The sequence below is a fragment of the Tursiops truncatus genome, chromosome 3 (assembly GCF_011762595.2).
Source record: "Tursiops truncatus isolate mTurTru1 chromosome 3, mTurTru1.mat.Y, whole genome shotgun sequence".
NCBI classification, from domain to species: Eukaryota; Metazoa; Chordata; class Mammalia; order Artiodactyla; family Delphinidae; genus Tursiops; species Tursiops truncatus.
In genome coordinates this window covers 144065176-144087948 of record NC_047036.1, presented here as the reverse complement: position 1 = coordinate 144087948, position 22773 = coordinate 144065176, and the positions used below count along the sequence as shown (strand labels likewise).

The 22773-nt window shown below is 46.9% G+C and overlaps 1 protein-coding gene across 4 annotated transcripts in view; it reads left to right on the top strand.

Annotated features, from left to right (window-relative positions):
- SLIT3 (slit guidance ligand 3) overlaps positions 1-22773 on the top strand; it is a 609805-nt gene that overhangs the window by 445913 nt on the left and 141119 nt on the right. For all 4 annotated transcript variants that reach the window (XM_073802786.1, XM_073802783.1, XM_033853549.2 and 1 more), the window contains 2 exons: positions 14162-14233; positions 20234-20397. In XM_073802786.1, the coding sequence (XP_073658887.1) occupies positions 14162-14233; positions 20234-20397 (236 nt within the window). The remainder of the gene's footprint in view (positions 1-14161; positions 14234-20233; positions 20398-22773) is intronic.

Below are 22773 nucleotides of genomic sequence, written 5' to 3'. Positions count from 1 at the left end.
TTGAAATACCTGCCACTCCCCTCACCGCCCCCCCACTCTGCCCTTTCTCTCTCTTAATTTAAACATCTGGATCTTATACCCCCAAAAGACCTATTTTCACTGAAGCCCGGGAGCAGGCTTATTAAAACCGTCTCCCGTCAAAGCAAAACCCTCTCTGAGTGAATTAGTTTCTGGATCCCAATTATTCACTTCTCTCAGCTCTGCAAATGACTTCCACAAAGTCAACCAGGTAGGAAAATCACTCCCATTGTCTAGACCCATCGCTTCTGCATACATAAACGGAAGATGCGGCAGGCAGTTAGGGATACAAGCCCGTTAACCCCGCAGAAGCTGAGCGTGGTGTCTGCATAAAGAGAGAAAGAAAGAGCCGACCCCGTGCAACTATTTTCAGATGCTTCACAGCGGGGGCTGGTTGCAGCTTTCAGAGTTTGGTCAGATGTCCTGTCTTTATGCAGACCTGGATAGATCTGGGCATCCACAATCCCTTCCACCACCTTCTGGAAAACTATTCCCATTTCCAGAAATGCCATTTTAGAGCCAACATCAGCCCAAGTGAAATTGGAGAGTGGAACTGCAGGCTCCGGGGGAAGACCCTGGAGGTCAACTGGTCCCACCACTTCATTTGAAGAGAAAGAAACTCCCCAGAAAGGTTAAGTGACTTGCCCACAGCTATAGGAAAATTTCACGGAAGAACTAGGCCAGAAAATGGGTCTGTTGACTGTTACCTAATGCTGTATATTGCCATCTAAGCTTTGCCTATATCAGCAGGCAGGAAACAAAAATTAGTGGGGCCAGCCTTTATGTCCTATCCATCTCACCATCCCTTAATCTCCAGCGTTTTACCAGAGGGAACATTTTACCTTCAACACGGGGAACACACCCTCCCTTTCTAGAGCCTTCCATTCCTGCAGCCACTGCTTGGGGGATACCGGTACCCCAGTCAGAGGGCAGTCTGGGAAGAGATCAAATTCTGCATCATTGATCCCAGCTAGCAGGGGTGACCCAAGGCCCTATGAGTAAGCACCAGGGACCCCATCTTTGAGCCTTAAATAGCCCGAAGTGTAAACTATACCCAGTTCCCTGAGAGAGTCCTTCCCTTACAAACATCAGCAGGTAAAAACAAGTTCCCTCTGACATCTCAGCCCAAGAGCAGAGCCTCCTTCCAGCGTGCTGTACAGTTTTTTCTGCTAACAGCTCTGAAGTGGCTAAGTTCCAAACCGTCCACGAGAAACAACTTATGTGTTTAGCCACAGAGCTGATGAGTAGCAAACAGAAACCAGACAAGAGTGCACAGGCCTGGTGGAACACAGTTTTACCCTATAAACAGACACTTCTTCAGGGCTCTTTGTCCCCGAGTAATGATGGCTGGGGGGGAAGCATTGAATATCAATTTTCAACCGTTGAAAGGTAGTCGGTTTGAACAGTAGGTTCCTGGAGCGTGCCTTAGCCAGAGCCTGCCCTTCAGGAGATGCAGTATGGGAAGAAGGCTTTAACCACACAGCACCACAATGCCATTAAAATACTTTGATGATTTATTTATTTATATAGCCCATGTGTGCTATATAGATGTTAAATATCTGTATTTGATTCAGATTGTTAAAGTAATCCGTTTGGTTGAGAGGCTGAAAACTGGCTTCTGCAAGCCAAATCCAGCCCCGGGTATGTTTCCTTTGTGACTTTAGCTCCTTCAGGCGATTTAATCACCAATATGGAGGAACAAGGAGATTTCACATAAAAATTCTAGATGTCTGGCTTTCTCTTTAACAAGAGGAGAAAACTGGTGGCACTGCGCCGATATTCCAGCGTAGCAGCAGACCTTTGAAATGAGAAGCGACGGTCCCGAGTAGTAGAGTTGTGTTTACACACAGTTCCGTTCCTCAGCTATCAAGCCTCGCTCCTGTAGGCAATTGACTTTGTACTCCCAGATCAGCCCAGAAGGCTGTTTAGAGTGGAAATTTATTTTTTATCGAAAGATGCCAAAAGCATGACCCTTCGCATTTGGAAACTCACCCATTCCTTCAGTAAATATTTATTGAGTCATCCTTTGTGCCAAACACAGAGCTAGGTCCTGCCTACACAGCGGGGGATAAAACAGACGTGCTGTCTTCCGCCTCTTAGTGTACACGTTCATGGGTATTTAAGAACTTTCCCCTTCTTCCTCTCTTCCTGGCTCAAAGGCAGCTGAGGTGGAATCGTCTGTTTCTCTCCCTCTCAATTACAAACTCACCTATCCAGTCATGTAAGTTGGAGGTCATTCTTTCACCCCCAGCAGACATCTCGCACACTGGAAAGTGCCTGGTTTCTAAATAATATAGTAGACAAGATTGATTGTCCAGGCTCCCAGTTTACAGATGATGAAATAGAATTAGAAGACTGAGGCCATCTCATTCATGTTGTCGTTTAAGGTACATTTTACAATTCAGTTGGTCATTGGGAGGCAGCTGAATCATACTGCATCACCGCTAGGCAGTATCTGTGATGATCTCAGTAAACGAGTAAGGCGTTCTTCAGAATCCAGGAACCAAAAACACTGGAGCATCACGAGTACTTACACCGCAAGCATCTAACTGAGCAATGGTGGGATTTGAAGATTCATCTTTCTCTTTTGCCCTTCCACTTTTTACATTTATTTTGCAGGCATCTTTTTTTCTCTTTTTTTTTTTTTTAACACTGAGGCTCCGCTGGGTGGATGGAGATGAGTTTCTGCCTGTCATAATATGAATGTATAATGAAGGCAGAACCAAAGACAAGCCCTGTTGTTAAGGAATCCATATCATCAGAGGCCCCAACTGGCAGCTGATTGTTTTTATTTATTTCTGTAGGTTTTACATGACACCTGGAGACCATTTAAAATGTTACTTGGCGGTGAGAGCTCTGTGTTTAAAAATAACGCTCACCCAGTGCCAGATCACTTTAGAGTCGGGTACAAATATTGAGACAAAAACCCCAGCTGTTATTGCTTTGGCTGCTAATTTGAGGTGTCAAATGAGAGCCCGACTGCTATACGTCAGTGAATAAGGCCCCTTGTGAGGTCATTATGTTTTCTAACAGTTGAGAGTAATGGACTAATCAGTGCAGCATCAGTTGTTTTCATTATATGCCCACACAATGGTTATGAGCTCTAATTTAAACGGTCCTCAGGGAGATGAGGGAAATCGGTATTAGGCAGCACCCATGATAGTCCAGGAGAGGAGGTACCGTAAGGGAGATGGCTTCCCACCCTCCTCTCTCTTCTCTCTCCCTCCATCTTTCATTCCTCCTGCCACATCTGCCCTCAGAGACTCATTGTCTGCTCCAAACAGGCAAAAGATGAGCTTTTCTCAAGGAGCAGATCTGGACTCTTGATTCTTCATGGTGTTCTGAAAAATCCCAGTCGGCCAATCCAACAGTCAGGGCGGCTTTTGGCAACACTTAGACTCATCGGCCAAGCCTGGACCTTGGAAGGCGTTGAGCCACGATTGCCCTCTCTTCTCTGTAGCCTCTACTACCGTCCTCCTGTCCGTGCTGAGCTTTCTCTATTCCTGGAACCAGAGGAGGGTCGGGTGTTGCTGTTGCTTTGAGCAGCCTTGACAGCGAGGCAAACACCTGTGTCCCTGACACATCGAAACCAGGCAGGTCTGAGTCTACCGCTAACACGTATGATTCACCTCCACCTCTGGACGGCAGGGAAGTTGGACGGCCGATGTCTGCCGAAGGCAGTCCTGTAAGAGGCAGCTTTGTGTAATGATAAAAAATATAGGATCTGGTGTGACACTTTCCTGGATTTGAGTATTGGCTCCACAGCTCTACTGTTATGTGATCGGGGCAGAGTTCATTGATCTTTCCAGGGTCCAAAGTAGAAATGACAAGAGTATCTCAGGATGGTTGGAAGAATTAAATGAGATAATGCATGCAATTAGCAAAAACATCAATAGCATCAGTATTGTTGTTGTTATTATCATGGGCATCTTTATTGGAAGTTCTTGGCAAGCTCACCTCAAAGTAGTATCCTTTACTAGTCCACCTCATTGGAGGAAAGCAGAGAGCTCATGGGAGAACCTATAACATCAGTTTAGGTTTCTCGAAGGACACATTATGGTACATTATTCTTCCTGATTTCTGGAATTTCCCAGAGCTTCCAGCCAAATCAGAACAGTGCATAGCTGGGTGAGAAAGTCAAGTTCAGCTTTGATAGGAGGAAACAGTCAGGGAACTTCATCCAAAAATGACTGAGTCAGTGCAGTTGGGGAGAGACCCCGGGCTGGGAGAGAGGCTTGGGGATGCCTCTCTCGACCTCGGTAGGCCCAGTGGCATTCAGTGTGTGCTCTCCCAGGGCCAAGTCCACAGAGATGCCACCTACACACAGCCTAATGGGCCGAGCTAGCCAACAGCTTTCACATTCCCAGGATCCAGGAGCATGTGGAAGGGCCCGGTCATCAGCAGTAGATACCATGGTTGATTCCTGGTACCATGATAGCTGTCAGTCAGCACCCACCAAGCAAGACCAGGACAAGCCAGTCCTGTTTTGACACAGCAAGAGGGAGAGGCAGAAGTGAGCCCTGCCAGACCCTCCCTTTGAGGTCTACATGCTACCAGAACCCCTCTGTACTTTCATGCCCCCGTGGCAGCCATTTAGGTATTTCCCACAGGGTCCAGCCACAGTGTTTGCACTCATCTGCTCTTTAGGAAATGATTCTGCCTACTTTGGTTGTGCCTGGCCCTGTGAATTCAATGTAGGCCTTGTGGGAGGTAGTTCTATCTCCTGAGTTCAGAGTGCTGGCCACTGGGCTCCGACATTTGTGAGCACAAGTCAGGGAATCAATCTCTAGACTCACTTTAAAAAGACATCCTGTTGCCATGGCCGTGGCTGCGGATGACCCACCAAGAGTCTCCTTCCTGGTGACCCTTAAAGAGGGAACCACCTTATTTATCTAGACTTAAGAAGAAGTCAGCCTGCCTTGAGACAGGAGATGAATGGGCCAAGCTACCAAGACGGTCTCTCTGACCCAAGGAGTCTGGATCCCCACCTGTGCGGAGGGGAAGAAGAGGGGTTCCAAGAGCACCCCCGGGAAGCTTGGCACTCTGGGAGACTGCAGTGGCACTCACTGTGGATGCCTGGTTTTGCAATTATGTGATGCATGCTCACAGATACTATTGCTGCATTAGAGCCAATTACATAGTGTTATGGACACACAACACGCAGATTACACCCAGAGCCAGGAAAGCACAGCTTGACAAAGCAATGGCCTAATCGGAGGAGACGGAGGGAAATGTCAGCCTTATTAAGGTTGCCAGTGTGGCGTGGCTGCAGCTGGACTTAGCTCCTCCAGATCAGAGATGGTTATCTTGAGTGATGCAAGGGAGAGCCACACTTCAGCCCTCAGCAGAGATCATCGGGGAGCCAGGGGCAGAAATCAAGTCGGACCTCTCGAAGAGTGATCACAGCCGCCTCCACTGAGGACTGCGTACTACTTAAGAACTTGGGCCTCTCCCTAAACAGGAAGAGACGCAACTCCCTTCTGCTCTCCGCACAAGAGGCCTTTGGTCTCCGGGGCAGCCATATGCTGCCCTCCACATTCAGGTCAAGGCTCGGTCCTTAGCCTTTTCCCTAGTTCAGTGGTTCTCCAACTTGAGCTTGCATAAGAATCCTCTCATTCATTGAAACACACAAAGCTGGGCCTACACCAGAGTTGCTGATTCAGTAGGTTGGCCTGATGCATATACTGAAAATATGCGTCTTTAACAAGTCCACGGGTGATGTTGCAGATCTAGGGACCACACCTGGAGAACCACTGTCCAAGTTCATTCCCTGCCCATCCCAAGGTGGGTTCTCCTGCCCCGTCTCTTGAACAGGGCCTTCTGCAAGGCTCTCATTCCATCATAGCATTACAGGTTCCAGGAGCAGTGGGACCCAGCTTCCCAGGTGGGAGCATGGGATGGGAATAAGAAGTGTGGATTCTAGGGTGAGATTGCCTGGTTTTAAATCGCAGCCCTACCACTTGCCATTGGGGCTTTCCTGCCGATGTTTTACAGTCTTTAAGTTTTGAAAGTCGTTGACCTAATCCCCTCTCCTTACCAAGCAGTTATGTGACTCGCCCAGCATATCACAGCTAATCATTGGCAAAGACAGGACCGGAACTGCCCAGTTCTAGAGCAGCCAGTGGGCAGCAAACATGGTTTATAAAAAGCCAGTTAGTAAATATTTTAGGCTTTCAGGCCATATGGTCTCTGTTGCAACTACTCAGCTGCTGTAATGTGAAAGCAGCCATAGACAGTACATAAACAAATGGGTAAAACTGTATTTACAAAAACAGGCTGCACTGGATGGGCTTTAGCCTTTAGGCAGTAGTTTGCCAACCCCTGGAACAGACGGGTATGTGTACCACTGCTTCATACATACATTGCGACTAGGAGCCCTTGTCTTGCCTGGATGCCCCAGTATTTAGCTAAGGAACACAGGGAAACACAAACTTTGTCCGGGTACCAGTGTTCAATTACGTGCACTATAGGAGCAATAGTAAGTGCACTAATCCCCTAGTGCCCTGGAAAAAAAGTTTAATGCCCCCTTTCTAGTGCTCACAAGGAAGAGAGAGTGGGATCCACTGGTAGAAGTAGCATTGTCCACACAGATGATTTTAATATGGAAAACAGTCCCTTTTCATTAGACATTAATGCTCCAATTATGACAAAACGGAAAAGAGACTAGACAGAATACAGGTTAGTCTCAATAGAAATATAGTATATATAATGGGGTAGGTAGGGGCTTTATAAGAGAGAAATGGGAGGTGGATGGACTGTCTTTTAAATGCCATGGGGTATCCTTCTCAAACTCTTGCAAAAAATTGCATAGGGGCTTCCCTGGTGGCGCAGTGGTTGAGAGTCCGCCTGCTGATGCAGGAGATACGGGTTCATGCCCCGATCCGGGAAGATCCCACATGCCGCGGAGTGGCTGGGCCCGTGAGCCATGGCCGCTGAGCCTGCGCATCCGGAGCCTGTGCTCCGCAGCGGGAGAGGCCACAACAGGGAAAGGCCCGCATACCATAAAAAAAAAAAAAAAATGCAGAGGAAGGAACACTCCCAAACTCATTCTACAAGGCCACCATCACCCTGATACCAAAAGCAGATAAAGATACTACAAAAAAAGAAAATTACAGACCAGTATCACTGATGAATATGGATGCAAAAATCCTCAACAAAATACAAGTAAACAGAATCCAACAACACATTAAAAGGATCATACACCATGATCAAGTGGGATTTGTCACAGGGATGCAAGGATTCTTCAATATATGCAAATCAATCAATGTGATATAGCACATTAACAAATTGAAGAAGAGAAAAACATATGATCATCTCAATAGATGTAGAAAAAGCTTTTGACAAAATTCAACACCCATTTATGATAAAAACTCTCCAGGAGGTGGGCATTGAGGGAACCTACCTCAACATAATAAAGGCCATATAGGAAAAACCCACAACAAACATCATTCTCAATGGTGAAAAACTGAAAGCATTTCCTATAAGATCAGGAAGAAGACAAGGATGTCCACTTTCGCCACTATTATTCAACATAGTTTTGGAAGTCCTAGCCACATCAATCAGAGAAGAAAAAGAAATAAAAGGAATCTAAATTGGAAAAGAAGAAGTAAAACTGTCACTTTTTGCAGATGACATGATACTATACATAGAGAATCCTAAAGATGCCACCAGAAAACTACTAGAGCTAATCAATGAATTTGGTAAAGCTGCAGGATATAAAACTAATGCACAGAAATCTCTTGCATTCCTATACACTAACAACAATTAAGGAAACAATCCCATTCACTGTTGCAACAAAAAGAATAAAATACCTAGGAATAAACCTACCTAAGGAGGCAAAAGACCTGTATGCAGAAAACTATAAGACACTGATGAAAGAAATCAAAGACAATACAAACAGATGGAGAGATATACCGTGTTCTTGGATTGGGATAATCAATATTGTGAAAATGACTGTACTACCCAAAGCAATCTACAGATTCAGGGCAATCACTATCAAATTACCAATGGCATTTTTTATAGAACTAGAACAAAAAATCTTAAAATTTGTATGGAGACACAAAAGACCCCGAATAGCCAAAGCAATCTTGAGAAAGAAAAAAGGAGCTGGAGAAGTCAGACTCCCTGACTTCAGACTACACTACAAAGCTACAGTAATCAAGACAATATGGTACTGGCACAAAAACAGGAATACAGATCAATGGAACAGGATAGAAAGCTCAGAGATAAACCCACACACCTATGGTCAACTAATCTATGACAAAGGAGGCAAGGATATACAATGGAGGAAAGACAGTCTCTTCAATAAGTGGTGCTGGGAAAACTGGACAGCTACATGTTAAAGAATGAAATTAGAACACTTCCTACCACCATACAAAAATAAACTCAAAATGGATTAAAGACCTAAATGTAAGACTGGACACTATAAAACTCTTAGAGGAAAACATAGGAAGAACACTCTTTGACATAAATCACAGCAAGATCTTTTTTGACCGACCTCCTAGAGTAGTGAAAATAAAAATAAACAGATGGGACCTAATGAAACTTAAAAGCTTTTGCACTGCAAAGGAAACTATAAACAAGGGGAAAAGACAACCCTCAGAATGGGAGAAAATATTTGCAAACGAATCAATGGACAAAGGACTAATCTCCAGAGTATATAAACAGCTCATGCAGCTCAATATTAAAAAAACAAACAACACAATCCAAAAATGGGCAGAAGACCTAAATAGACATTTCTCCAAAGAAGACATACAGATGGGCAAGACGCACATGAAAAGCTGCTCAACATCACTAATGATTAGAGAAATGCAAATCAAAACTACAATGAGGTACCACATCACACCAGTTAGAATGGCCATCATCAAAAAATCTACAAACTGTAAATGCTGGAGAGGGTGTGGAGAAAAGGGAACCGTCTTGCACTGTTGGTGGGAATGTAAGTTGATACAGCCACTATGGAGAACGGTATGGAGGTTCCTTAAAAAACTACAAATAGAACTACCATATGACCCAGCAATCCCACTGTTGGGCATATACCCAGAGAAAACCATAATTCAAGAAGAGTCATATACCACAATATTCACTGCAGCACTGTTTACAATAGCCAGGACATGGAAGCAACCTAAGTGTCCATCGACAGACAAAGGGATAAAGAAGATGTGATACATATACACAATGGAATACTACTCAGCCATAGAAAGGAGTGAAATTGGGTCATTTGCAGAGACGGGGACGGACCTAGAGCCTGTCATACAGAGTGAAGTAAGTCAGAAAGGGAAAAACAAATATCGTATATTAACGCATATATGTGGGATCTAGAAAATGGTACAGATGAACCAGTTTGCAAGGCAGAAATAGTGACACAGATGTAGAGGACGAATATATGGACACCAAGGGGGGAAAGCAGGGGGTTGGGGGTGGGATGAGTTGGGAGATTAGGGTTGACATATATTCACTAATATGTATAAAATAGATAACTAATAAGAACCTGCTGTACAGCACAGGGAACTCCACTTCAATTTGCTGTACAGTAGAAACTAGCACCACATGGTAAAATAACTATACCCCAATTTAAAAAATAACTAACTAACTAAATAAATAAATCCGATGGGGGGAAATTGCATTATTTCTAGTTCATACTGAAATGCCCATTCAGTAGCTTGTCATGGTACAAAAAGGGGAGGCCAGGACAGTCTTGAAGTTTCATAGAATTAATGTGACCCTGAACTTGAGCTTGAAACCTGATGGAAAATGCTGAATTAAGAGCACTTACTTGAAGAAAAGCTTCCAACTGGGGCGACTTGGGGTAAAGCATATCTTCCCAATAGGAACAGGGCAGTGGGATTAAAGCTAGATTCTAGAACTAGCAAAAGTCTTCCAGGAAATGGAAGTAATAAGTAAGGTGAGGTTGATGAGGTCACCATAGGTTAGGCTTGGGCAGTCATCTAATGGGGGTGGAGGTCAGTCATTGTCAGACCAAACCATTTATTTTTTCTGTTGATTAATTTTCAAGGAAGTTTCTAGAACAAGAGGCAATGGGAGGCTTGCTCAGTTGTTTCCGGCTTTGGGTCCCTGAGTGGAAATGACAGAGAATATCTTTGCTGGAGTAACAAACTTGCCCTGAAAACAGGAGGCAGTGATAAAGTTGGGAGAAACTGTGAAAAGAAAGAGTAGTGAGTCCTGAATCCTCTAGGAGCTCGTTGCTACCCTGGGTAGGTCTCTTATGTCTTATAGCCTCAAATTTCTCATCTGTAAGATGGGGATAATAATTTCAACCTCAGAGTGCTTCAAGTACCAAATACGATGAATGTGAAAGTATGCTGTAAACCATAAGGACCAAACAAACACAAGCTAAGATAATAATAGCTAATAATTACCGATCACTGCCTATGAGCCGGGCAGTGTGCTAACAAGTGTGCTTTCCGTGCCCTGTTTCAAGGGCGTGATGGTCAGCTGGATAATGTCCCCCCAAAGATGTGCATGTCCTCATCCCAGGAACTTATGAATCGTACCTTATGTGGCAAAAGGAACTTGGCATATATGACTAAGAATCCTGAGATGGGGAGGTTATCCTGGATTATCCAGTCAGGCTCTAAGTGTCATCACACTGGTCCTCTTAAGAGGGAGGCAGGACATCAGAGTGAACAGTAGGAGATGTGACAACAGAAGCAAGAGGTCGGAGTGATACAAGGAAGGGGCCATGAGCCAGGGAATATGGTAGCCTCTACAAGCCGCAAAAGACAAGGAAATGAATTCTCCTCTTGAGGCCTCCAGAAGAAACACAGTCCCGTGAACCCATTTTAGACTTCTGACCTCCAGACTGTATGAGAATAAGTTTACGTTGCTTTAAACCACAGAAGGTGTGGTAATCTGTTACAGCAGCCTTAGACAACTAAGGCAGGTGTCATTTCTGGAGTCAGGCTTGTGTGGATTTAAGTCCTGGGACCACCACTTGCTTCATCCATGACATGGAGGTGATAGAAAGGTGCCTGCCTCATCGGGTGGTTAGAGAAATGAGATGACAAGTAGGACCCTCAGCCCCGTGCCTGCCTGGCATAAAATAAGCTCGCGGTTAATGTTGGCAATGATTAGTACCATCTCGTTTAATCACCAGGAAAGCTCTGTGAGATCAATGCTGCTCTCTGCCCCGTGTTACAGAGGAGGAAGCTTAACAAGATTATGAAAACTTACTCATGGTTGCACGGGCCGTAAGTGGCAGAGGCGGAATCTAAACCAGGTCGTTGCCTTTGAGGCCATGCTCACCCACTCTGCTCTTCTGCATCAGGGTTATGACAGTGACATCTCCATCAGATGCCGGCTGCTTAGGCTGGGACACAAGAACCAGATAGAGCAGAGTGCTCCCTGCATGGGCAAAAGCCACCAAGACTGGAAATCGAATAAATCTGTGTCTATTAGGGAAAAAGAAACTGTAGCTGCCATGGAGATCAGCATCTAAGAGGTTAGCAACCCTCTGACGTCCCTGGGCCGGGCAGCCCCACACGGCAAATCGTGAAGGTCTGAATACTGTGTTTAGTCACTTTGGTTCGGGAATAATTGCTATTATCGTAAATGTTTTATAGCCCTCATTACGGCTCACGTTTAAATATCAGTGTAGTCATACATTAAGAAGTCACCGCTGCCGGACGACTGCCGGATGCAGTTAGAATCCAAGCCCGGCATATAACTGCGCTGTATATTCAGCTGAATTAGGGCTGGCTGTGAACTCAGCCTGATGTTGAGTTGCTGGGTATGTTTGGAAGGAAGCCTCTTTTCTGCAAAGCCTTCTTGCTCTTTGCTTTTGAGAGATAAGGGGGACACTCAGATTTTTGTTTGGTAGTGAGTCAACGACCCTAACTAGGTATCCCCCAGGTGTGGAGCCTAGAACTCTGGGATGGATAGAAGCAGAAATGAAGGCATTGCTTCTGCCCTGGAGGCATTCCTAATCCGCTGGAGAGGGGGTGGGATGGCGAACATAGCCCTCGCTCCTCGGAAACTCCCTACCAAGGCAGGAGAGCCCGGACCGATGGGAAGGACAGATTCTCCCGCCCTGTCTGATGACATGCTCTGAACACTTCCTGGGTGGATGGAGATAGGATGGATTCACACACACACACGCACACACACACACACACACACACACACACACACTCATAGAAAAGATAAGCCACGTGAAACAAAATAGCTACGTAGGTTCAACTTCATAAAATGTCAAGTGTCTGAATCGGTGTATAGTAAAGTTCCAGAGTGGGCAGAAGCAGGCAGTGTAAATTCGGTTCATTCCTCTTTATCATACTCTATGCCTCAAATAATGCCAGACGCAAGGTAGGTGCAGAAGAAATACGGGGGGGAGGGAGGAAAAATTATTAGGTTCTGTGCCTGCATAAATAGATTTCCTTCTGGCCTTTTTGGCCAAAGGCCTTGAAGAATAGCATGGGGTGAGGAGTTTGTGGTCCCTGGAATCCTGCTGCGACTAGTGTCCCCAGGGGAGAAAGCATCTGTGCAGGGCCCCTCGGGTGGGGTGGGGTGTGTATGGGGGCCACTGTGTGCCAGACACACCTCTGTTTATATTCCCTTGGGGGTTGGGGTTGTGTCAGGGGAACAGGAATGACCAGGACAGGACTAGATTCTCTCCACCAACATCAGTTAAACGGTAGCCTCAGTGACTGAGCACATACTGTCTGCTAAGCCTTTTACCAGCCTGGGAGGTAGGTACCATTGCCTGCCTCCTTCTGCCGATGAAGAAGCTGTGGTTAAGAGATGTTGATCATTGGCCCGAGACCACACAACTAGGGTATATAAGACTCCATCTGAACCATGTATGGACCAGGCCTTGGGACTGTAGTAAGGCATAAGATAGAAAATGTTAGAGGGTGTTTTAAGAGGAAGATAACGTGTTTACCGAGAGCCAGGGGCAAAAGAAGTCTGTTTTAACCAGTGAAGGCTTCCAAAGAAAGACTCCTTCCTGGGCCAGTGGGACCCCGTGGGAGGGTAAGAGGAGGGGATGGGTGAGAAGAAGGTATCTGATGTGGCCTTGGGGGAGCACAGGAGCAAGTGGCTGTCACGAAGGAGCGTACCATGGGCTCTATCCCACTCCTGCTCTTTGGGATGCAAAGTGAGGCAGGTGTGGGTCAGAGAGCGGAGAACTAGGTCCAGTCTTGCCGCGAACGGTTGCCTCTGTCTGCATAGTCACTGAAATAACCGACCCAGACGGGCCCTTCGGCTACATAACATTTCCACCTCTGCACATGGTTTCCTTGGCTGCCATGCCTTCCCTGGGCTCCCATAATAGGTCCTTCTAGAAGGGTAAGCCCAGGGCTGTACTTACCTACAGGCTGATTTCATTCTGGTCCGTTTATGGGGCTCACATCCGTCTCTTCCCTTTTCCCTGTACAAAGATACCAGTCAGTGTCAATGCCGCACTGGAGGAGTCCCCATCCATGGTCATCGGGAGGCACAAGCAAGCAGAGACTGAATCCCTGTGCTCACAGAGCTCACAGCCTCACTTCAGACAAGATGTGCTTAAAGAGCCAGAAGATGGCTGGAAAATACTCATAAAATAACCTATCCACATAGCATCCTGCATGAGGCAGTATGTATAATGGGCAGAGCAAGGAGTTTGGAGCAAGCGAGTACTGGGTTCAAATCCCATGTCCACAGCTTAATAGCTGTGAGTCCTTGGAGAAGTAGGTTTACTTCTCTGAAGCTCAGCTTCCTCATCTATAACACAAGGATAAAGCCTCCCCTGTAGGGTTGTGTGCAACTAAGCAAGATGTTTTGTATCTGTTTCCTTCTCTCTAAAATAAGGACAAGAATATGTAACTGGCATTGTAGTTGTGGGAATCAGCGACGTTGTAACAAAGCACTCAGGACACAGTAGGATTTCAGGAGGCAAGCTTATGGCTCCAGGTAGGTAAGTGAGTACTGAGAGGGCAGCAGAGGAAAGGAGGAATCCACTTGGAAAAGGAATCAGGGATTCTCTTATCATCTGGAGGCTTGTCTCCGGCTGCTGCACCAACTGACCCATGGCTGTTGATTGATGGTCCCTCTTGCAGTCACATCCATCCCTTCCCCACCTTCCATAAGTATCCTGGTACCTGCCACACTGCTGCCCTGTTGACCTGTTTCTCCTCTCTCTCCGCAGCACTCTCAATAACAACAACATTAGCCGCATCCTGGTCACCAGCTTCAACCACATGCCGAAGATTCGAACCTTGTGAGTAAAGGTCCCCTGCTTCCTCCCCCACCTGCTCCCCACCTTATGCAGCTTCAGAGCATCACTCTCAGCTGCTTGTAAAGCCTCACCCTTGGTTCCTACATCCACACACCTCCTCCCTCTGCTACTGACTAAGGTGTGTTGGTGAGCGAGGGCAGACTTGGGGAAGGGTCACGGAGCCATCCATGGTTCTGAACCACCATCCTGCTTCAGGCCAACTCAATTCTCTTCACCCCGGGAATCTTCCTGGACTGGGGAAATCTTCTTTGTGTTTTCCACCTGGATGGAAAAGTTTATGAGTGTTACATCGTCACAGAACTTTTAGAACAGGGATGTGATGATTCATCATTTGTTTAGTTCATGTCCTGTACCACTGGCAGTTCTATCCTACTGCCAAAGGCTACAGTTGCTTCCCGCTCTGGGAACGGTAGAGGAGGGGGAGTCTTAGCTACCCCTTCACCCCAGCCTCCCACCCGCCACACACCACACTTCGCTGCTCACTGGATGATATTCTGGTGTCAGAAGGCAGTAACTCCATTCTTTATCTTTAATGTGTTGGGTGGGCTCAAGCCTTCCAGAATGTGTACTTCAGAAAGCAGATCTCCCCATGGCGCCCCATACCGAGAGCAGGTCTAGTGCCTTTGTTACCTGGGAAGTTCTCCTCTCTCAGCCAGAAATCCTTTTTCAGTTCCTCTGCAAATGTACTCTGCTGGCCTTTCCAAAGAGGTTCATACTTGATGTTTTTCTTGTGTTGGTGGAGCCCCAATGGAGTTTATATCACAGCAGTAGGGGAGAGTCAGCCCCCAAGAGTAAAGTGCCTGGCACATAGTAGACAATAAATGGTATTTATAGTTATATTATTATTATCATCATCGTACTATTTATCCAGAAATCTGGATTAAAAATACCAAGCAACCAGCTTCTCTATGGCCCCTGAGCAACATTGCATCCAAGCAGATGTGAAAATCCTTAGAGCAGTGGTTCCCAAAGTGGGGGTCCCTAGACCAGTGGTGTCAGCATCACCTGGAACTTGTTGAAAAGCAAAATTGCAGGTCCCGCCTCAGACCCATGGAATCAGAATCTCTGGGGTGGACCCAGCCATCTGTTTCTAACAAGCCCTCCAGGAGATCTCAATACTTATAAGGTTGGAGACCCCTGCATTAGTGAGAAGGTGACCTTATCTCAGGTAAGAATGAAGCAAAGGTCAACGAAGCAATGGATGAGGAGCTGATACAGAGAACCCTCAGAAGGACAGAGTTGGGAGTCGGACAGACCTGAGGTTAAATACGAGCTCTGCCATGTACTCCGGGCAAGTTGCTTCATCTCTCTGTTCTTCATAGATAGTGAATTCATAAGTGCTTGCCTCAAAGTTATGGTGGGAATGACATGTACTAACATGTAAAGTGCCTGGTCATGGTGTCCACACAGCAAATGCTAGTTATTATATAGAAGGAGGACCCAAGCTCAGCTTCCATCATTGTGCCCATTTCTTCCTCTGATTCCTCCTGGGGTAGCAGAATTGAGCCAAGAAAATCTATCTTCTTCCTTTCCTTTTGAAAGAGGGTGGTGGGACTTCCCAGGCAGTCCAGGGGTTAAAACTCCACACTCCCAATGCAGGGGTCACGGGTTCGATCCCAGGTCGGGGAACTAAGATCCCACATCCTACATGCTGCATGGTGCGGCCTAGGTAGACAGATAGATAGATGGATTGATGAAAGGGAATGGTGCAGGAGAAATCACTGGGTCCTCAGGGTGCTGGGCCCGCATCTCCCCAGGCGAGTGGGTTGAATAGAAGAAGTACGGCTCTCACCTGCGCAACCGGCAGTCCAGCTCCTGTGGGCTGCTGCTTTGTGATTTCTACCTCCCCTCCTGTTATTTTCAGTTGAAAAGCATCAATAAGAGAGCAGGGAGGGGTCCACGGGAGGCAGGGAAGATGGTGAGGTCTGGATCTTTGTTGGGTTGTTGTAAGGGTGGGGGAAGAGGGTAGGAGAGTTTTTTCTCCTTGTTTCTGCTGTCATCCTTCCCTGTGGTCCTGAGCACTCATCTGATGAGTTCAGATCAATCCATCAATCTCGTCTGTTCTCTTTGCTCCCTGCCTGCTGCCGTCTTCTCTTTAGTTTAATTTCAGAGATGGCTCTGTAGAGAACTCCCCAGAGACTTGAGCTGACTAATCCCCCTTCACTGTAATTAAAGTGCGGTGGTGAGGGGGGAGCGCTGGTGGTGGAGAAAGGGGGGAAGAGGAGAGAGGAAGGAAGTCGTAAATGGGATTTCTAAAGGAAAGCTTTTATATTGAATTCAGAAAGCCACATTTTATAGAAAATGAACGCTGACCCTCTCTAAAAGGATTTGCTGGAAATTTAATTTAGCATCTGTGGCTAAAAGGCACCTTTTACAAATTGGCATTTGTATTCATTCACCTTATCTTCTGTAAAAGTGGTTTCGCCAACATGAAATATGGTGTTTCTGTCTGCAAAAGACCACAGAACAACTGACAGGAACCACCCAGCCGCCTTGATGCTTTGGTGGCTAAGAAATGACAGCCTTGTACAGGCAGGGCCTTGGGTTGGGAAGAGCCTGAGGTCTGGAGCTTGTCTCCTCACAGTAAGAATAATAAGAGCAAACATTTCTTTGGTAGTTTACGGTGTCCTAGGCCTTGTGCTTAGCATTTTCCATGAATCATTTCAATCCTCACAATGGCCCAAGCAAGGAGGCACCATTAATATCCCCATTTTATAGATGATAACACTGAGGCCCAGGATTAGATTGCTGCCCAAGGTCAAAGTCGAAAAGCACAGAGCCTACGTCAGATTCTGGCACTATGACATCAGAACCTGAGCTTGTTCCGTTCAGTAGGAACAGAAGCAGAAGAGCATCAGGTGAGCTGAGGAAGGGGAGACCGGAGCTTCCACATGGCTGAAAGGCCACTGGAGGCCACCCTCCCTTGTGTCATTGCCATCACAAAAGTTATTGAAAGTAATTAAGATAATGTCTCTTCTCACTCAAGAAAACTAGAAATACGCCTGGCAGTGTCTGGGCTCAAGTTTCAAGATCATCACGATTCTTTTTCTTTTAACATTCGTATTTGGGATAACATTGCTCAATTTGATCTGCGGAACATGATGTAAAAGGCAGCTTGAAAGACTCTGCCCAGCTCGACTCTCCAGCTCTTCTGCTGCGTAAAATTCCAAGAGGGGGAGATCTGAGCCTGTCCACTGTCCTGGGCTTTTGACAAGAGCCTTCACATGGATTCAAAAGCAGTTTGGGTCACCTCTTTTCGATGGTCGTACTTACAAGAGGAGAAATTCCTACAGAAGTGGACAAAGGGATAAGGGCCATCTGTAGCAAGGTTAAAAAAAGGAGGTAGCTTGGGCTTCCCTGGTGGCGCAGTGGTTGAGAGTCCGCCTGCTGATGCAGGGGACACGGGTTCGTGCCCCGGTCCGGGAGGATCCCACATGCCGCGGAGCGGCTGGGCCCATGAGCCGTGGCCGCTGAGCCTGCGTGTCCGGAGCCTGTGCTCCGCAAAGGAAAAAAAAAAAAAGGAGGTAGCTTGGGGCTGGCCAGTGGGGATTAAGGAACAACCAACCTAATATAAACTTCCAAAAGGGAAACCGCTGACATTTTGATTATCCCAGAAATTAATCAGCTCAGTAAGGATCTGACTTACCTAAACCTCATTTTTGTTGTTCCATTGGTCTCTTACCTCTGATTGGAACTGATGGGAATTTGTTTGCATTGATCCGCCTTGTTTCCTTAGCTTCCATACCTCAGTGCCAAAGAGGGCAACTGCCTTTCCTAATAAAAGCCAAGCTCATTAAAAGGCACACAAAAAATTCTGGCACCTCGACCTGGGCATGCCACTGCAGCCTACCTCTGCTCTGCCTTGTCACTAAGAACTGACCCACTGTCACTTTTTTCCTAGACAGCCTTAATACCTGGTGGTGTATTCCTGGCCGCGCAATCATCTCTCTCTCCCTCTCTCTCTCTCTCTCTCTCTCTCAGCAGCTCACTGATGGGTCAGGAGACAGATCATTTTCCCTCATGCTGCAATTTCCCAAAATGTCCCGATGCAGAAAAGGAATTCCCTCCTCCCCTTCATACTCTTTGGGAAAGAGTAACCAGCTCCAAGTCCAACACCAGGCCCCCCTCCATCCTTGGCACAAAGTGGTCATCTTTGTTGAATACACAGAGGTCTTGCCTTCCTTCTTAAAAATGAGGTCCTTCCCTCCAGGTTAGGATTTTGCCTTCCCTGCCCCTCCCCACCTGTCGTACCTCTTCCTGGAGTGCCAGACTAAGAGGGAGCCAGGCTTTTTTCCACAGCATCAGGGCCTGAGCTTTGATGTTCAGAGGCGAGCATTGCTTGGGGCCCATTACAGGCGCAGTATCTTGGTCCTGGGGGTACATGTAGTTGTCTTTGACTTTTAAGTATTGGCTCTGAAATACAAAAAGAAAATTATAACATCCAAATTAATCATGTTTCAACAAAATCGTACAAAATCTTTTCAAATATTTTTCAGCGGAAAAAAATGACATTCTAGGTGGGATATGGGTTCGTTTAGTCAGTCTGATGTTATGGGATCTGGGACCCCCACCCTGAGTCTGCCAAGGTCCCTGGTGGCCCTGGCCTGCCCGAGGTTTGCACCCGTGCAGGGCCAGGGAGACTCTGCTGGCAGGCAGCGCAGATGAGCTACACTTGGCCAATGTTTAGCAATGTTGACCTTACGCTAAGTGGAGTGTGGTCAAGAGCCCTTTGCTGTCTCCATTTCAGACATGGCTGTAGCCTGAGCCACTGCTTCGGTCTGCCACTCAGTATTAACTGGCATGACACAGAGTACTTGAAAGTCCCAAGATATTGCTGGCTGATGAGCAGATGCAGGATGGGGCAGTTGAAATTTGCATCAGAAAGCCAAGTATACGATAAGCTGTCGTGACTAAAACTCACCTACCGCCACTGCTAATGATCTAAGTTTGTAGGGACTGTGGCAGTTGGAAACCCCTGATGCAGAAACCTTGGGGAAGAACCTTTAGGATCCCCTGGGTATCCTTAGGTTGCCCTCCAGACAGTGGAAAGGAAATTCAACTTAACCAGATGAGGCTCCCCTCAGACATGGAACCTGAAGATCCCTCTCAGGAATCTTATCCACTCCAGGGTGAGAAGCTGAGCTGGAACCACAGCTACTAGAGGGAGAAAGCCCGAGAGTCCTGAAGATGGGTAAAAAGCCTTTTCAGAGGCACCGAACCAGGCAGAATAGCAAATACACCAGGGGGACTGGAACTTGGGAAGGCTGTGAAGGGCACTCTGGAGAAAGTGCTGTGGATTACAAGAGTCTGTAAACACCTTATTTAAACAGGAGGATGAAGAGAAGGTGCATCCTTCAGAAAGTACCCTTCTCTCTGTTCCCTGCTTACGCTAGCTAGTACACACAGCGGTATTGGTTTTAGGCTCACCAGAATGACACACAGGGGGTCCATTAAAGGGACACTTAGAGAGAAAATGAAGGAAGGAGAGAAAAGACAACAGCAGATCTCTGCCACAGTTCACCACAGACTGGAGCGTGGAGATTAAGGAGCTGTTGTAAAGCATCTGTAACCAGGGCCAGCTAAAGTACGGAAAGCTACACCTGCGTCACGCTTTTGGAAGTTTGACCTGAATCAGGATCATCGCTGTAATAATGTCACCCTCCCTCTGCTATGGGTTGAGCCTTTCCTGAGTGGGAAAGAAAAGGGTGGAATTACTATTAAAAAATGGGAATTGCTCAGAAGCCTGGAGGCCTCCATTGGATGTGGCCGGCACGAGAAGATGACTGTCATTTGTGGCTTGGCAATCACAGGGTTGAGGCTCCTGTGGTGATTCCGTGGTGCAGAGGATAGTGCTCCCCTGGGCTCCCAAGGACTGCCACACTGGGCAAAGGGCACGGAGGTTCAGCCCACTCTATTCAGACGGTGGCACCCTCCCCACTTCCTGCTGTGACGGCATCTTCCCTCTGTCCCTCCCTCTCCCAGGCGCCTCCACTCCAACCACCTGTACTGCGACTGTCACCTGGCCTGGCTCTCAGATTGGCTGCGACAGCGGCGGACCATTGGCCAGTTCACTCTCTGCATGGCTCCTGTGCACCTGAGGGGCTTCAACGTGGCGGACGTGCAGAAGAAGGAGTACGTGTGCCCAGGTGAGGTGACCCCCCCACTCCCCTCCCCTCCTGTCCTGTGACTCTCCCACCTGTGAGCTCTCCTTAACATCACCTGGGCCTTGAACACACACCCCAGAGCTCGGTGTGGAGCCTCGCAGGTTGCCCCAGCATTCGCCAGTCACTTAAAGAACTCTAAGGTGCCTCCGTGTGTTCCAGAAAAGAAGCTTTTGCCGTCTGATAAAGGAAAATGCTCAAGGAGCTCATGAATCACTTCCTGTTAAGCCTCAGAGTCCATTAGGTGCTTTAGCATTGGCCAAACCCATTCCTATCGCCCATTTGCTCCTAGAAATTGAGAGTCAGGCTAATAGAGGCTGTGAGGTCAGCCTGCTTGGCTGGAAATCTTAGCTCTGTCCCTTAATGGTGTGTGACTTTGGTAAGTTACTGCATGTCTGCAAAATAGAAAAAATCGTAGTCCGTAACTCCAGGGATGGGTGGGAGGATTCAATGAAATAATGCATATAAAGCACTTAGCATGATACACAGCACTTGGTAAGAGCTAATGAGTGGAGCTTAATTATTATAGTTTAGTGGGCCCACAAAATGCTGAGCAAACACGAGAGTTTGATCTGTGGGTAATCGAACTGTAATAGAAGTACAGGTGCCCATGTAGTGCTGAAAACAGAGCTGTGCTTGCACATGACTGAAGGCAGCTCATCTCTCCAGGATGGGAGGTGGCTGAGTGACCTGAGAAAAGTTTCCCAGAGGATGTCGCCTTTGCCTTGGGTCCTAAATGTTGTTTGCTTGTTTGTTTTTACTTTTCATTGACATTGCCCAATCCCATCCATTCTTCCCTTTTCTGGTGGCAAGGAAGTAAGCTAACCTCTTGATTTCCTCAAAAAAAAAAAAAAAAAAAAGAGTATTCAGTTGAGGAGTTCCCCAAAGATGCATTCCTGAGATCCAGGAACTCAGTCCTGGAATTGGGAACCAGTGGCTTCTAAAGGCTGCTCTGCTGCTTTCTCCTGTCATGTTCCAACTTTATCAAGTCATTTAATACCCAAAAACACTTTAACATGTTTCAGAGCAGTACCTCAACAATTTGCTATAGACGCCCACTTAGAAATCACTTTCCATCAAACACATAATAAAACCGTTTATCACACAGACACCCAACTCAAATATAGTGACTGTAATTACAGTAATTACTAGGAAAAGGGTACAATATCGGCATAAGTGCCAGTGAAAGAAATAATTATAGAGTGCAGGAGTCATCCAAAAGCTATTGAGAAAAACTAATTAGGGAGGAGGTTAAAACACATTATTATGGGTGGGTACAAAGTTTAAAGCTGCACACCGACACGAATGCCAACACGAAGGTGCTTCGTCACGAAAGCACCTTCCCATCAAGGGAGTGCCGAGACATTGCTTACCCAGCAGCAGTCAGGACTCAAAACCCAGGGCCGGGAGGCTGATCCTCCTGGGTCCTGGAAATGTTACTGCCCCAGGTCTCCCTCCTCTGAAAAAGCTGGATCCCACAGGTGGGTTAATAGTTACATAGGTGACTATGACCTTTATCATATCCCCTGGTTATAGCTATCAAAGCCCATTGCTAGTGATGGGCTGTAACTTCTTCATACGAGGCCAGGTGTCTTTTAAGGACACGAGAATTTAATCCACAGACTGCAGACATGAATATGCTGTTAATCTCCACCCTCTCACTAGTAGTATGAATTTAGGGGAGTGACGTATTAGGGCCCCTATGCGTGGGGGAATTTTTTAGATGCTTTTCCCAGGCTCTCAAGGCTTCAAAATAGGATTCCGTGCAGGGCGACGTTCTGAAAAGTCAGTCAGATACAGTGGCAGGGAGAACTGGTGAATTGAACATCTGTAACGAATGAACAACCGCCCTCATTAGTGGAGTTCAGGAGGAGCACTCTCTCCCAAAAGTACTACGTCTTTCATGATTTGTTCAAGGTAGGTGGTGAGGCTGTGATAAAAGGGATGCAAGAGGAAGCAGCGTGGAGCAAGACAGCCTGTGCACGCACAGGAGGTCAAAGAGATGGGCTATTTTCATGTACCGACCAACCCCCCCTACCATGAGACGCAGCCCACTTCTGAGGGTGCAGGGCCTGCCCCACGGCAGAGCCCAGCGAGGCATCCGAATGAGGCGGTTTGGGACAGACCTGATGGCCCTTGTTTAAAGCTGCAAAACCACCAGGGTCCCTCCTCATCCAAGCTATTCCTCCCATAACCCGCAGGAGGAGGACTTCAGTCAGGAAAGGAGGAGCATGGACATCTCTTAGAAAATAGAAGTCATCCGCTCAGGAGAAAGAAAGGCATGGGGCAGCAATTAAACCATCCCTATGCGTATCCATCACCAGTGGCCCCTGTTGAGGCAGCCTTAGAAAAACCTCCCTG